Source organism: Phymastichus coffea, unplaced genomic scaffold (assembly GCF_024137745.1).
Source record: "Phymastichus coffea isolate CEN01 unplaced genomic scaffold, Cenicafe_Pcof_1.1 PCOF00170, whole genome shotgun sequence".
NCBI classification, from domain to species: Eukaryota; Metazoa; Arthropoda; class Insecta; order Hymenoptera; family Eulophidae; genus Phymastichus; species Phymastichus coffea.
In genome coordinates this window covers 185,283-200,664 of record NW_026706981.1, presented here as the reverse complement: position 1 = coordinate 200,664, position 15,382 = coordinate 185,283, and the positions used below count along the sequence as shown (strand labels likewise).

Genomic DNA, 15,382 nt, shown 5'->3' with positions numbered 1-15,382 from the left:
CTGAAATAACCTGAAATCAACTAGTAGTCAGCATTGTTACCAATAGTTACTTGTCAGTGCAGCCAATAATTTAAAAAGTACTAAAGTCACGAACGAGGCAGAAAGGCACCTAATAAACACGTGCTATCAACATCGAGGTCTCAAACCAGCCTCTAACAAGCGGTTTACACGTGTAGATTAGACTCAAATTTTTTATAAATATTTAATTATTATTTTAAGTTTGCAAAATGACTGATCAAGGTGAGTGCGATTTCGCTATAACAGTTGTATCAGTTCTCACTGCATTGTATTGCACACATATATATAACATATATCATCGTTTTTCTTTTCAATCAATAAAATGAACAGAAAGAGGTAGTCCTCAATGGCATCTCTGATAAAGCATTTCTGTTAGTTATAGTCAAGTTTTTTGTGATTCAAGTGAATCCCTTTCGATTGTTTTGACTTACTAATTAATAATTCATCTTATTTCTTTTTATTCATAGCAGTGTTTAAAATGCAAGAAAATCATGTTGGACAGATGAATGGTGTAAGCGAATCCGAAAGTGATGATGAATGGGAAGAAATGAACGATGAAGAGCAAATTATTGAGTGCCTCTTCTGCAAAAATGTTTATAATGGTTTTTTAGATGCATTGAAGCATCTTGAGTCATCTCATAACTTCAACTTTTCTACTTTTAAGAATAGATATGCCTTGGATGTGTACTCTTACATTAAATTAATAAATTTTATTAGAAAGAAAAATATCACAGCTGAAGAGTTGAATGGATTAAATGTCAAGTTATGGGACAATGATGAGTATTTGTCACCTGTGATACAAGATGATCCATGGCTTATGCTTGGTAAGATAAAACATTAACAAAATAATCATTGGAGATATTTATTAAAGAAAATATATCTTTTAGATTTGGATGACATTGAAGACCCTATAACTAATTCTCATGTTTACCCTACCAACTCTGAACATGAAAGCGTCACATTATCCGAAATACATTTTGCTGAATTACAAAGGACAATTCAGTCATTGAAAGCTCAATTAGAGCAACGAGATCTAGCGTGTCTCATAGCAAAGCAGGTATGGCATTCATTAGATTTTATCAAATCTCAATATGTGATATTTCTATAAAAAAGAACTAAACTTTGAATTTGATTTTTAGCAAATTGAAGAAATGACAAAGAAAGTTCAGAAACTAGTATTTGATGAAGATGATTCTTCTAAACCAAAAGATAGATGCGTTAAGAAAGTTTCTTCTAATTCTGACCAGGGATATTTCAATACTTATAGTCATTTTGCAATTCATCATGAAATGTTAACTGTAATAGGCGTAGATTTCATTTTTATAAGCTAGGTGTTGTAATGCAAATCTTTTACTGATTTAATTTATTATTTGTAGGATAAGGTGCGAACAGAGAGCTATCGTGATGCACTTTTTACAAATTCTCACATATTTAATAATTGCATAATGCTTGATGTTGGTTGTGGAACTGGAATCCTTTCAATGTTTGCTGCAAAATCAGGTTGTAAAAAAGTGATAAGCGTTGATCAATCAGACATTATTTACCATGCCATGGATATTGTGAGGTACATTTATTATTTTGAATCTTCTTGTAATAGACTGCTTTACAAATTAGCAGTATTTTACTATTTTTCCAGAGAAAACAATCTAACTAATATTATAACTTTGAAGAAAGGAAGACTAGAAGATATTGATTTAGATATCAATAAGTTCGATGCCATTATATCCGAATGGATGGGATATTTTTTATTATTTGAGGGTATGCTCGATTCAGTTATTTATGCAAGGGACCATTATCTTGCACCAGGTGGTAAACTTTTGCCAAACAGATGTACAATCAGCCTTGTTGGTAGCGGAGATACAAGTATGCTATCTTTTAATAAATTGTCTATTTGTGCATTTTTGTATTTAAAGTAGGTATAATACAAAAATTAATGTTTTTTAGAACGTTATATTGACTTAGTTGATTATTGGTCCAATGTATACGGTTTCAAAATGAGCTGTATGAAAGCAGAGGTTGTGAGAGAGCCAAGTATAGAATTTGTCAATGCACAAGATTTAGTAACCAACGTTGCAGAGATACAATCGTTTGATCTGTATAAAGTAACTACAGATTGTTGCAATTTTTCTGTGCCATTCAGCCTTACCGTAAAAAGAAGCGGTTCATTGACAGCTATCATCGGTTATTTCGATGTATTTTTTGATTTGGAGAATCCTGTACATTTCAGTACAGGGCCACATGCTACTCCAACTCATTGGAAACAAACAGTTTTCTCGCTGAGCGAACCAATTAGCATTACAGAAGGTATGACATTCAATAATGTTCAGTATTCATGTTAATTTTATAACTTATAACTTTAACTCATGAGTTTTTTTTGTTTCTACAGGTGAAGTTGTTATCGGAAAATTAATATGCCAAAGGCATGTAAAGGATGTCCGTGGATTAATCGTAACGATAAAAATTAAGGACTTGAACCAAGTTTATTATTTGGATTGAATTAATCTGCACACAAGAGACTATGTATTATTTGATAAACACAACTTTTAATTTTGGATATTTTTGTCAATATTTTATTCAAGTAAATTTGAGGGCCATCCGAATTTTGCTGAATATATTCTGCATAACAAATAAATCAGTTTCGCGCACACAATTCCGTCATACTATTTATCACTGCACAGTACAATCTTAAAATTTAACTGACTACGAATATCAAAGTCGAATGTTAAAGACACATGTGAGTACACCTTAAGCTTACAAATTTTCAATATTTAAAATGCAATATATAGTTCGTATAAATAATGAATCTACTTAAAAAGAAAGAAAGAAACGAAATAAGAGAAAAAAAACGACAAAATTTTTAAAATAAAAAAATTAAATTCTAATATCTCATTTTGGAGATATTATACAATGCACTTTTCAGTGTTTGTTAAAATAAAATACTGCGTTGCATAATACGATAGTTCCAATCTTCCGAATTTCGTGCCTTTAGAGCGTACGCTAATTTTTGCCACAGAATTGAAAATAACAAAAAAAATCGCGTATTTACAGTACCTTGTAAGTTTTAAGGTTTAGTAATAAGAACTAGTTTAAAATCTTCGATTTAAGAATTTTAAACTTAAAAGAAGGTTGTCAAGCGATAAAAAAATGAATAAGCAAATGAAAGATAGTAAAACGCTGCAACTACACTAACCGATGAGGTATGTTTCGCATACTGCATTTAACTACATTATAGCTCGATAAACATTTATGCTATTCGACTTAGCTTCAAGTAATAGTTAGGTTTATGATAAACAACGTTTAGTGGGTTTTCAAAATATTAATATTTTGGATCCAGTTTTTGGCTCTTGATTGTTGATATTTTGGCTTTTGATTGTTTCTACGAAATAGTCAAATCGACGACTTTATGAATAATCAACAATAGTCTACGTATCTCCGTTGACATGAATAGTCGATGGCAGAACTCCACGTTTAACAAATTTAAATTAAATCTCGTATAATTCTGTGATATATAACGATATAGAGTAACAACTTGAAAAATTGCTTAAAGCGACAAGCTTGAACCGTAGGGTAACAGTAGACGATTGAAAAATTACCCATGTTTGCGCTACGGGCTTTTACAAACCGAATTAATAACGCCAGATAACAGGTACATTAACGAATTTACGAAAAGTCAACATCTTATCGCTTATCAGGCTCTCGCAACCTGATTGAAAGCAATTAAACTATTGTTAGGAGATATTATTACATGTAAATCGCTTATGCAAGCAAAGCATTGAATGTTTAGGGAATTGCCGCCAAGTAGTCGATTCAGCGCGTAAGGTTTACAGATTTATCAACTTCAACTCGCTTTGTTAAATGACCTTAATATTTATACTCATGTATTATACATAGAATATATTACAAAATAAAAATAAACTTTTAACAACACTAGTTCACTTTATTCTTCACTCGTCTTCTTTTAAGTATCCTAAGCTTCGTGGTGTATCTTGCCTCTCAGTTTTATTGGGTAGAAGATATCCGAAGAATATGTTTTTAGCAAAAAAAAAAAGTAAAGTCAGTCTTCTTTTAACAATAATATATATCAACAAGCTTCATTCGACATAACAGCAACGTGCTTCTCTTATTGAAAATCCAACACGAGAAAAAAATTAATTTTGGCACTTTCGTTTTATTCGCACATTGTTCAGAATCGGAAATTCGGATTGTCGGTTTGCCAGCCAGTGGCGTTTGGTCCGAATTGATACACCAGTCTGCGCCCAAGGACAGGCAGGAATATTTTTCTCTTATAATAATACCTGAAAACAAACATGAATAAAGTGAAACACGTGAAATTTGCAATTGAGTAACCCAGAAAACTCAGCAATCCTCGTAATAATAAAATCTTATTATTTTTTTATTTTTTTGTAGTTGTTTTTCACAGATTTCTTTTCAAGCATCGAATCGTCTTTTTCATTCTGTAAATAATGCATGACATGTTTTACAAGTTGTCGTAATCGTGATCGCCAAGAGGTATTATTAATGAAAGAAGACGCGAGGTTGGCGGTGCGAAGTTTCGACTGATTTTTTCTTTTTCTTTTTGTTCTTTTTGAGCAGGCGTATGCGCGCGAACGACGAAGACGCGGTCTACGGCCGCTGGAGGAGACCTACGAGTTGAGTTTTCCGGGCGAGCTTGTCGAAGGTGAAAATGTTGGATTTACCTCATAGCGCGACTGAGCTTCTCGTAAGTCATTTTGGTATTACCCTTACGCGAGCCCCAAAGCTTGGCAACTTCGTCGCTGCGAACAAATCGAAATTTTGCTTGCGAATAGTCTTCCCAACAAATTAGGCTGGGACAGGTTTTGCGGTTACGCAGCAGATCCCGTATAAATTCCCAAAGTTTGCCCTGACTTGTGGCTATAAAGAAGCGGATAGGCTCTATTTAATTTCGTATAAAAAGAGTACATGTGTCGGATCGCGTTCGATCGTTATTTCTCTTTTTTTTTTCGTGTGTGCTTGTGTGTGTACATTCAGTCATGGGCACTGGGTTACACATTTTTCTTGCGTATTATCTATACCTCGTTCTGTAGTTTCAGTTGCAAAGTGCATTATGAGCATCTGGAGCGTTGCCAAGCAACGTATCGCCGCCAGCTAGCTACGCTTATCCGTGCGCTCGATAGCACATACGGCTGCACGTTACGTCGAGCAGTTAAGTCGAATCAAAATTGGTTATTACTTACGAAATCTGTTAAGAACGTCTACAAACAAAGTATGAACTCTGCAAAGGTAAAAAGGTTATAGAAATGCGTGAGCGCCTCGTGAGTTTATTAGAGCATCGTGGGCTTTGTTAGTAATGGATCATTGATTCTCGATCATCGATCGATTGTCGAGCGGTCAGAGCAACGCATCGTTTCGCTGGTCCGGCTTGATCGGTGCGCATTCGCCAGCGGTTGTGCCTCGGAATCGCGATTCGGAGCACTGAGTACCGCGTACGGTCGTCTCGAGCGAGCTAACGGAAAACAAGAGACGAAGAAGTAAAACGCGCGAGGAGGAGAACGAGGAGGAGGAGGAGGAGGAGGAGGATGAGGAGGAGGAAGCCAGCTAACGAAAGCAAGGTGTCTCTCCAGTGAAGCAGACGCTATACGAGGAGTCGGTTTCTCCGGCCAACTTGCCCAGTTTGATCCATGACTGCGCACACGCCATCCAAAAGACAAAATAAAAATCGCGGCGGGCCGCTCGGGGGCGGGTTGCCGGACTTACGGTTCTTTTTGGCCTTGAGCAGCCTCGGCCGACCGGGCGGGCGCTTCGTGGACACCTCCACGCTGTTGTCCGACTCCGCATCTGCGAACAGAGAGGAGAGGCGAGCAGGCGTTGGTCGGCGGCGGTCGGGGGGCGGGGGGCGCGTACCGGAGGCGTTGCTGGAGGCGCTCACGGCGCTGGGCTCGTCCTCGTGGCAGGCGCGCGGGAAGCCGGCGCCGACGGGCGCCTGGGCCTCGTCCTGGGCGGCGCGCGGCTGCTTCGAGTGCTGGGCCGCCTGGCAACGGTTGGCGACCGCGAGGCCGTGCAGCAGCCCGTAGAGCCGGTCGCCGTAGGCGGGCTCGCGCGCCACGAACTCGTGGCGGCCGAGGCCGAGCAGCTGCTTGCCCGGCAGGATCAGCGTGCGCGACTGGTCCGAGGGGTTGAGCGTGCCGTACACCTGCGGCAGGTTCATCGTGGCGATTATCGTGTACAGCCAGTTGACCGTGTCGTCCTCGCACCAGTCCTCCACGGGCTTCGACTCCCACTCGCTCCTGCCCACCCGCTCCACCTCCGCCTCGTCCGCTGCAAAACCAAGCGCGCGCCGCCGCGCTCGCTCAGGCCCCGGGCTCGCGCGACCTCCGCCAAAGAGGTCGCGCCCCGGGGCTCGCGCCATTGCGCGGCGGCCATCTTGCCGAGCGACCAGTCGGCGCGATCGGCGCCGGGATCGCCGCCGGCGGTCGCCGCCAGTGGTCGCCGCGAGTGGTCGCCGGCTGCCAGCCCGCGCGCGCGCGCGCGATCGAGAGTCGAGGATCGGCGCCCGGCGGGGCAGACTCACCGAGAGCGAACTTCTTCGTGGGCGACTCGGAGTAGCCGAACGCCCGGCTCATCATCGCGTCGTCGTCCTTGCCGCGCTGCACCAGCGCGTCCATGTCGAGCAGCATGTGCTCCTCGTTCTCCTCGTACGTGCGGAAGTACTCCTGGTTCATCACCACCTGCGCCCGAGAACAGATTCTCCCGCTGCAGTCCTGCGCGCTCGGCGCAGGCCCGCAGCGGCGGCCGCTCGTTCGAAAACACTTACGTTGGAGATGTCCGACTTGTCGAAGTCGCCGTAGGGATTCATGCTGGCCGCTCCTCTGGCCGGCGGCCGCTGCTGGCTTCAGTGGCGCTCGCGGCGACCTTGGCGCACTTGCGAACGCTCCGGTGGACCGCGCTCCGAGCGCGACACAGCATCTACGTGCCGAGGACCAAGTCAAACAGCTGCTGCTGCTGTTGCGTCGCTGCTGGTTGCCGCTGGTTGCTGCCGCTGGCCGTCCGCGTCCGCACGGCTCGACGTTCGCCGCCTCTCTGACGGTCGATCGCCGATGCGTGTGCGCGTGACGTCGGGAGCGCGCTCGAGCGCGAGCCCCTTCCCTCGCGCCAGAGACGCGGCGATGTCTGCTACGCGCGCGTCGCCGTCGCCCGCGGTGAAAGGCCCCGCCGAGGTCTCTCGCTCGGCGCGGCTCGTCCCGCGAGCACGTGGACCCGCGCGCCTCGGCCAGTTTTCCCCGCTGGTTGTCATTATTCCGTTCCCTCCCACGGCGTCCAGCTTCGCGCGCTACCGCGGAGACAGTTGCGCAAGCCGCGGGTCGATCCGCGAGCGCGACAGTCGAGGCCGTCGAGCGAGCCCCGACGTCTCGCCTTTATTTTGGCCAACGCTCTGTTTGACTATTAATTGGCGCGCCGTCGAGGTGGGAGGCAGGCGAGCCGGCGGTATCGATAGGTGGCGTCGCTAGGCCGACGCGATCGGTCCCGTCGGCCTCGACGGGAGCGCCGAAAAGTTGCCGACTCATCGCGGCGCGCCGAGGCGTCGTCGCGAGCCGCGCGACCACGGCCGAGGAGAGAGGTGACGCGCGCCCGCCGCCCATTATCGACGGCGAGCGTCGTCGCGAGCATCGCCGGGGGCGCGGGTGCAGCGACGCGCGAGAAATTCCCTGCTCCCGCGAGCGCCGGCCAATCGCCGCGAGCCCGCGCGATTCCAGATTTGCGCGCAACGGCGTCTCCGTTATTTATAGAGCCCGGACTCGGCGCTACGCCTCTCGCGCGAGAGCCGCGTTCGTTTTCGCCGCGCGAGCGCGCCGGCGATCCGTCGCTAAGAGCCCGGCGCCGCGCGCTGCCTTTCGAGGCAAGCAAAAATTCATCGGCCGGCGCGCGCGCGCGGCTCAAGGCTCGCGAGCGCGATTTAGCGATGACTTCACGCCCGCGCCGTTCGCCGCTAATTCATCGCTGCAATTTCGAAATCCGCAGCCGGACGAAAAGCTCCGCGGCGAGCTGCGATGCTTCGCCGCGGTGCTCCGGGCCGCAATTAGTCATCGAGCCTTGGCAATCCATCTTGATTACACGAGTCGCGAACAATGCGCCTTCGCTTCGCGATTATCCGCCGCGAATCGCCGATCGACTCGGCGCGTTGCGTTGGCTCGGCGAGCCGCGCGACCGACCGTTCGGCAATAGCCACCAGCAGCGTCGCCGTCGGCCCCCGAGCGCCGATACGAAAGCTTATCTCGGTGAGCGAGGAACGCCGCAAGCGTTTCGCGAGCGAGCGGCGGGGCTCGCAGCGCTCTCGGTCGGTGCGTATGCGCGGAGGTGCGTGCCCCCACCCCCAACCGACGTAGCCACTCGTAGCGAGCAATCAATCATCTTTCCAAGATCAAATAAGCCAACTTCAGACTCCGGAGCCGCTCCACGTGCTCCTCTTCGTCACGTAGCGCCGCTCGATTTGTACACCTTTCTAAGCGAGCACAATAGCTACACGCGCATTGTGTCAGATGTTTGCGTTGAACGCGCAGCTGCTTCCCTTCAGACTCGCAATTGGCCCGCTTCGAATTCGGCGAGAGTCGATGAATTTCTTTCCCATACTTCACTATAGACAATGGCTCGATCCGCTGTCATTCGCTTTTTCTATCCGACTCGTCCGGGCTTCAACAATTTATTTAAATAATTCGAAATGAGTGCGAGGCAAACGAAGGCTACGGTCGATCGTCGCGATAAAACATGTCCATTCGACCATTACGTACAGCTGCATCATGTCAGAAAGGTGCTTCGCTTGAAATTCATTGGGCATCACCGAAATTCTTCGAATCATTATCTTTTTGCGCTAACTTCGTGTCAGTATGCTTCTTATAATCAGCAATTACATCAGTCAGTTATTCCCTAATTCTTGTTCGCACAAATGATACCCGCTAGCTTGCGTATTTTATGACTAAACGCATTACTTCAAGATTTAGAGTTAATACTTTTCAGCATTACAATTCAGCGACGTTGCCGTTGCAAAATTGATTTCGCACTTTTTTCCCAATTAAGCTCTCGTTTGTGCGAACGCTTAATAGTCTTTCGATGCCAATACGAAATTCAAAGTAACTTTCAAAACAAGGATGTACCGCCGATGATTGCGCACTTATTTACTCCTTGCATGCCTCTTGTCATTTCAAAAACAAATAAAGAAATATCTGGGAACTTTTGAACTAGCTATTTGCTTGTTTATGATTTTCCATCCCCATCGAAAATAGTATTCAACATAAGAAAACGTTTTATGCAAAAGTATACATTAACACTGATCGAACAATTTGTTCTTTGAAAATCAATATGGAGGAAGTTTGCTTTGCAGAGTCAAAGGTACATGTTTTATCGAGAAGTAAACAATAATTCACCGAGCGAAATCTATCCAGGAAAAAAAGAGAAAAAGGACTCGTTAAATTGCAATCGAAACAGAAATTATTGTTAATTAGCATTTTAAATCTATACTTCTCAACATTTTTCGTAAAACATCAAGAAGTGTTACTCGTTGCAATAAATAACGTTTACGAATCCTTCCACATTTAAAATTATCATTGTAAAAAAACGAAGTCGACCTTTTGCGGAACAGATCTTACATAATTTCACGTCTGAATTCGCTCGGAAAAATGGCAACGCGCAAGGTGTAAAACACATGCGAGTACGAAAATACCAATTATAAAAGGAAAATCACAAAAGCCGATGCTCTAAAAATACCCATCAGCGTTTTCTCCGACGAATCGGGCGAATGAACTCCTCGGAATAAGTTTCCTAAAGTACTCATTCTATCGGCAAATGCCAGACGAAAACAATCTGCTTTCCTTATGATTTAGCTAGTCCAAACACAACACTCGCTCGAACGAAACGAAGCGGGAACTATCGGGAAGATGAGATCGCGATAACATTTTTCCGTGGAAAGCCCTTTTTTTCTCAATCCGTATCAGTGCCTTGTGCGAAGAAGCGCATATTCGCACGTTGGATTTCATTGGAAGCGATTTTGTCGGAGAGCTGGAAAACGAGTTTCATATGTCGGAGACCTTCAGCGGCTCACGAACGAGGAAAAAACTGCCTCGGCGGTTGTGATGATAACGAAACGAAATCGCGGATTGGTCGGAGCGAGGCATCACGTGGTCTACAACGTCGTCGTCGACTCGGCTCAACTCAACTGCCTTATGAATCATTCAGAATTCGTGTCGCAACGCCGTGGGGCATTACGATTCTCTCTCTTTCGCTCTCGCACACACGCGCATACGCTCTTCTCACTGAGAATGCGTGCGTACGTGCACACGCTGTTTTTTATATATGTGATGATTTTTGTCCGCGCTATCGGCACGTGCTTCTCTGCACACGCGCCAGTCTGAAATCCCACAATTATTTCAGCAGGTCATTTAAAAAATTTGGCAATCGCTAATTTTCTTTCTTTTTTTTATAGTAAGACAAAACAGTTTTGTTTGTGGTCGTTTAGACGAGGCGTATTTACATCGATGAATATTTACAAAACACTTTTCACAACTACGATAATGATATCCTTGTCGTCGTTGAAGTTATTTCTTCGCGTACTATGTTGAATAAATATATATAATATTCACAGACCTCGGGAGGATTATCAGAACATATTACTCTTCTATTTTTACTTCTTTTGTTCTTCGGCTGCTATTTGCGAGGCAAAATTTGCAAATCTACCGGTGTAATCGACGCTACTCTCGCTCATAATGCAAGGCATATTTGCCACCTGTAAATGTCATTTGTGATTTACGATCATTCATTGTTATCATACGAATTGACGAAAAGCTTTTCGTAAATGTATCGTCACTCACGTCTGACGGTGGCCTTATAATTTCTACCATAGGAACTTCAACCTGACTTCTTTGAGAACTTTTCACAGGTGATTCGCCTAAAAGGCCCAAAAAACTGCTGAGGGAAACATCGGCCTGCAATGATAAAAGTCAGTCTATAACGTAGACAAAAACATCTAGATTTTCAAACTGAAAAACTGTGTTTTTCAAAGTACATACATCACTACTTAGCCATCCCTGTTGCCCTCCTTCATTTAGTATTTGCATAGCGCTTGTAATACTGGCATTTGAATGAGTAACTTTAGCTTGGTCAGCTTTTCCATTAGCCTCCAGACCCTCCAGAAAATGCTTTTGTGTGTTTTCTTGCACATTCGGATCCAAAGCTTGATTAGACTCTTCAGCGATACTTTCAGCCGGAGGAATAATAGTCATCGTGACCACTTTTCCGTCGATGTTGATAGTTTGAGTTCCGGGGTAGATAATACTTTCGCGCGTTTGAACTGGCGTACTAGGAAGTACTCTCTGGACAACTAAGTTTCTTTGCCTCATAGCTCTTCCTCTTCTTGAAAAGCGAGACTTGTATTTCTAAAAATAATGAAAAGTCAAATATCACTTTTCTTTCTCTCATTAATTGTACGTTTAGATAAGTTGTCATCATCTTACATCTAACTGTGTTTGAAAAGCTTCTGGTGCACCCATTTTATGGTAAGCTTGAGGTATCAAAGGTCTTCTGAACGTGGACTCTTGAGTGGAAGGTATCCTTGACGAGATAACAGTTTCGTTACTGCCAGACACGTTGTCGTAGCCCTGAACGCAATTCAAAACAAGTTTTGTCGTATGTTATTTTATTAAACTCAACGCGATTGTCAAAATAGCCTAATTGCTTGATTACGTACTTTGCTGGTGCCGTAACTATGTTTAGCTATCGACAATAATTTTTGCAAAGCTAAGCTCAAGCTGTTATTCTGCAGGCTTTCGATCGTACCAGTTTTCTCAGTCGATACCTCTCGCGCTAGCTGCTCCCACCAATACTCCAAAATTATTTTCGAATCTCGTCCAAACTGCATGTATAATGTTTTTCCGTTACTTGCCATTTTTGTTACAAAAGATCGATTATTCTTACCATTAAAAATAAATCTCCGACAGTGATCGTATTAGCTTCCTCAACGTTCCAACCAAGCCTGATTCTCTCAATAGTTTCTCTACCAGGAAAGCCACTAGTCACGGCTGGTTGAGATTCTGTTACTGCTGAGCTTCCAGCAGATACAGATGGTTTTTCCAAAGTAGGAGTAGCATTTGACTCCAGAAGATCAATATCACTATTATCGGGAGCATCGTCCGTTCGAACATTCAGTCTTTTATCTCCTTTTAATTTCTTTATGCCTTTTTTGCCAATACCCTTCACATGCTGCACTGAACCTAACAGTTCAGTTCTAGAACTTTTCAGTCCAAGTCGATTTTCATAAGAATTTAAACTAACGCTATTGCTTGTCAAATATTCTCCCAAATTAACCACTGGCAGGCTTATTTTACAACCTTCAGGAGGTGTCACTCGTAAAAGGTGTATACCTTTACCCTCTGAATTTGCTAAGTTTTCAACTTCATTGGACTAGATTGCTATGTAAGGCAAAATTATATCAATTTACAAAATAAATTAAATGAGTATAAATGTAAGGATACAGTTTTAGCCCTCCATGGTCTCCATCTCTGCTGTAAATATGACAGTATACTAGACAGTCTACGCTGAATAGGAACCAAAGTTCTAACTCTTGGGTTCATTGACAGTGCTTGTACACGCCACCAAGTGACATTGTTGCCTGGCCTCAGTTCTATTGTCACTCTAGAAGGTAATTTGATATCCTCTTGCCATCCTAATAATATGTGAATGTATTAATTAAGAAAATTTTTCATCAGCTTCATTCATATGTCATTTTCTCAGATAATTTTGAAAAGTAATGAACTTCTATTAGATACAATACAAAAATAATTTACCTTCAAGTTGATTCAGTTTTCTAAGAGCTCTGCATATTGGGGTTTTAATCCTCATTGTTTTTCCTCGTAAACGTACTTGTGTAGAGCCCCAGTAAACTAATTCATTCAACTTCATTTGAACTTTTTCATGCATTCTTGGTAACTTCCTCCTCAATTCTCCATAATTAATTAAGCCATATAACTCTTGAGATGTTTTTTTTACATCTAAATATATGCGCATACATTATTGTCTGATTAAAAAATAATGTTCTTTATCAAAATGATACTAACCCTCTGAAAATTTAAGATGCTTTGATATTTTTAACCATGTTCGATAGTAAAAATGTCTGATTTGCTCTTTGTTCTTTATCATTTTTTCATTCAGTCCTTTTTTTTTCCCTTGTATCAAAAAAAAACTCTGAAGAGCATCAAAATCTTTGCCGAACTCATTTATAGCTTTAAAAAATGTATTTTTATCTTCCATAGACCATAACTCACAAGATCTTTTCAAAGATCTTATCATTTTGGCTTCAGCCTCTGGATCATCTTTAGTTTCTATACAAGTAAATAAATATTATTACAAAATTATAAAATGTTTTCGTTTTAGCTATAATTTAATGTTCAAATTCCATAAAATAAACCTTTTTTATCACCAGAATGACCTAGGTCAATATCCAATCTCATTCTCTTGGTACTACGAACAATTTTTACGTTGGAATTTTTTAGATCAGTCGGGCCTTTGGCATCTAAAACTTTACTAGTATTTTCACTAGGGGCACATTCTTCTTTATCATCAATATTTTCTTCCTTTGAAATACTTGGTTCCTTCGGTAAACTGGAAGTACCATCTTCCTGGGATGTACAAACAGAAGTCAGAGGTGGATTGTCCACCTCTATATCTGTTGAAGCCATGCTAAATAATTGAATTCAAATGAAAACAAATTCACAAATTACAAAATGCATTTATAATCAAAAGTAAACAGACAGTGCAAATATAATGAGCGAAGGCCAAATGTCCAACGTCTTTATTTTAACGTGAGAAAGTGGAAACATTATGCATAAAAATCATGAAATAAATTTTCGATCTTCGTTGGGTAAAATATGAGAAATTACCTAGTCAATAATCTTCTCTTCAATTTCCTTCGCAAATAGCGATCACATAACAAAAAATATTCTTTTTTTCGTAAAAACGGCGACCACTGTATGATGTAAACATAACCAATCTGATTTATAATGAGACTTCTGACTAGCTTGCTATCGACGACTGCATGAGAGCGCTCGCTGTTCATCCTTTCAGTTTCGACCACATCGAAAAGCATCGTAGGTATAAAAAAGGTATGCACATTTCACAGCAAAATGTCTTTTCTATTATTAGAATAATTAATAATTGTTTTTCAAAATTTTCATTAGGAAATAAGCTGTTCGATCAATCGATTCAGTAAATTTATGTTTACGGAACCGATAAATATCAGTTACATTCTTATTGTTTTTTACATGGCTTGCCAATGAAGTTCAAAATATGTCGTCAAATTTTTTAGTATGCTATTTCATAGTGCAATATCTATATAGTGAATCGCGTTAATTTTGGGTTAGACGGCTTTGTTTGATTGAAACAATCACACCATTATATGATAGGCCACTTACGTAAGTTTTTCGCAAATCTAGCCAATATTTCTTAAATCCTGAACTCAATTTTTTACTTGAAAATGAAATAGAATTGTAAGGCTTGAATAAGTACGGGGTGTCGTGTGGAATGATTTTTAATTTGTACATTCAAAATAGAAAATTGTCCAAAACTAATCTGCCTAATCACTCGTAAAAGTCCACAATATTGTACACGCGTGATGTTCATAGTATCGCGTTTCAAATGAACAATTGTTTTCCGCGCATTTAAGGATTTCAACTTATATAGCTTTTGATGAATCGCGATAGCGTGTCGCTTACGTAAGTCTCGATCAAATAAATAGTTTATGATAAACGATAATTGTTGTGCGCTAAAGCAAGGCATTACAAATATATTTATCCCGACATGTGGTTGAAATAGCCGTACTCCTCGGCTTCATTTACAGACGCACACACTGTATTCATCAAGTTTTCAGCGGCGAAGTGCTCTTAGCAGTCGCGAGATTTAATAGAGTGTAGCGTGACAAACAATGCATGTTCACTCGAGAAACGCTTCGAGAGCTTTCTCAATTGAAATTCCGCAATTGGATCGCAGCAATCAATCAAGTTTAACAAAACGTTGAAATTCACGTGCTGGTATAGATGGGAACGCGAGACATCGCGCATCGATACCAATCAAAGCATCAAAGGTAAAGATCTTATCCTCTCGTTCTCTTTCTCATCTGGCTATTCGATCAAAAATAAACCAGCAGAGCTCGCTATAGCACTCGCGACAGTGGGTGCATCGGGGCGCGATGATCAAAGACCTTAGGTCGCGCGCGCGTGGTCGCCTGTCAGACGGCAACCGGACGATAGGTGCAACCTTGAGTTGCTTCGTCTCTCTTTCTCTCTTACACTTTCTGTCTCTGTTGCTCACGACGAACATCTGATTCGTGGCGCTCTAGCGGTTAGTC

The 15,382-nt window shown here is 42.3% G+C and overlaps 3 protein-coding genes across 6 annotated transcripts; 1 reads left to right on the top strand and 2 right to left on the bottom strand.

The window, feature by feature from the left end:
* The first annotated feature begins 106 nt into the window (after positions 1 to 106).
* On the top strand, positions 107 to 3,713 carry LOC131673217 (protein arginine N-methyltransferase 3). Of its 3 annotated transcripts, none has more exons than XM_058951043.1 (8): positions 107 to 240; positions 486 to 842; positions 906 to 1,075; positions 1,158 to 1,316; positions 1,395 to 1,582; positions 1,655 to 1,881; positions 1,963 to 2,322; positions 2,405 to 3,713. In XM_058951043.1, the coding sequence occupies exons 1-8, from the start codon at positions 228 to 230 to the stop codon at positions 2,512 to 2,514; spliced, it is 1,584 nt and encodes a 527-aa protein (XP_058807026.1). In that variant the 5' UTR covers positions 107 to 227; the 3' UTR covers positions 2,515 to 3,713. The 3 variants fall into 3 exon arrangements, with proteins under 3 accessions (XP_058807026.1, XP_058807024.1, XP_058807025.1); XM_058951041.1 differs by having other exon boundaries at positions 1,158 to 1,325; XM_058951042.1 differs by having other exon boundaries at positions 117 to 240; positions 489 to 842; positions 1,158 to 1,325.
* A 223-nt stretch (positions 3,714 to 3,936) lies between these two features.
* Positions 3,937 to 7,005, bottom strand: LOC131673218 (ETS homologous factor-like). The gene is made up of 6 exons (XM_058951044.1): positions 6,812 to 7,005; positions 6,569 to 6,725; positions 5,902 to 6,315; positions 5,755 to 5,835; positions 4,716 to 4,911; positions 3,937 to 4,313 (listed from the first exon to the last, which is right to left on the bottom strand). The coding sequence occupies exons 1-6, from the start codon at positions 6,851 to 6,853 to the stop codon at positions 4,202 to 4,204; spliced, it is 1,002 nt and encodes a 333-aa protein (XP_058807027.1). The 5' UTR covers positions 6,854 to 7,005; the 3' UTR covers positions 3,937 to 4,201.
* A 3,451-nt stretch (positions 7,006 to 10,456) lies between these two features.
* LOC131673189 (protein cramped) lies at positions 10,457 to 14,768 on the bottom strand. 2 transcript variants are annotated; one of them, XM_058950996.1, is made up of 12 exons: positions 14,451 to 14,768; positions 13,920 to 14,367; positions 13,448 to 13,719; positions 13,098 to 13,361; positions 12,828 to 13,031; positions 12,516 to 12,706; positions 11,959 to 12,444; positions 11,732 to 11,896; positions 11,499 to 11,642; positions 11,055 to 11,420; positions 10,857 to 10,970; positions 10,457 to 10,771 (listed from the first exon to the last, which is right to left on the bottom strand). In XM_058950996.1, exons 2-12 carry the CDS (start codon positions 14,123 to 14,125, stop codon positions 10,670 to 10,672), a joined length of 2,514 nt encoding a protein of 837 aa, XP_058806979.1. In that variant the 5' UTR covers positions 14,126 to 14,367; positions 14,451 to 14,768; the 3' UTR covers positions 10,457 to 10,669. The 2 variants fall into 2 exon arrangements, with proteins under 2 accessions (XP_058806979.1, XP_058806980.1); XM_058950997.1 differs by having other exon boundaries at positions 13,920 to 14,171.
* Between the last annotated feature and the right edge of the window lie 614 nt (positions 14,769 to 15,382).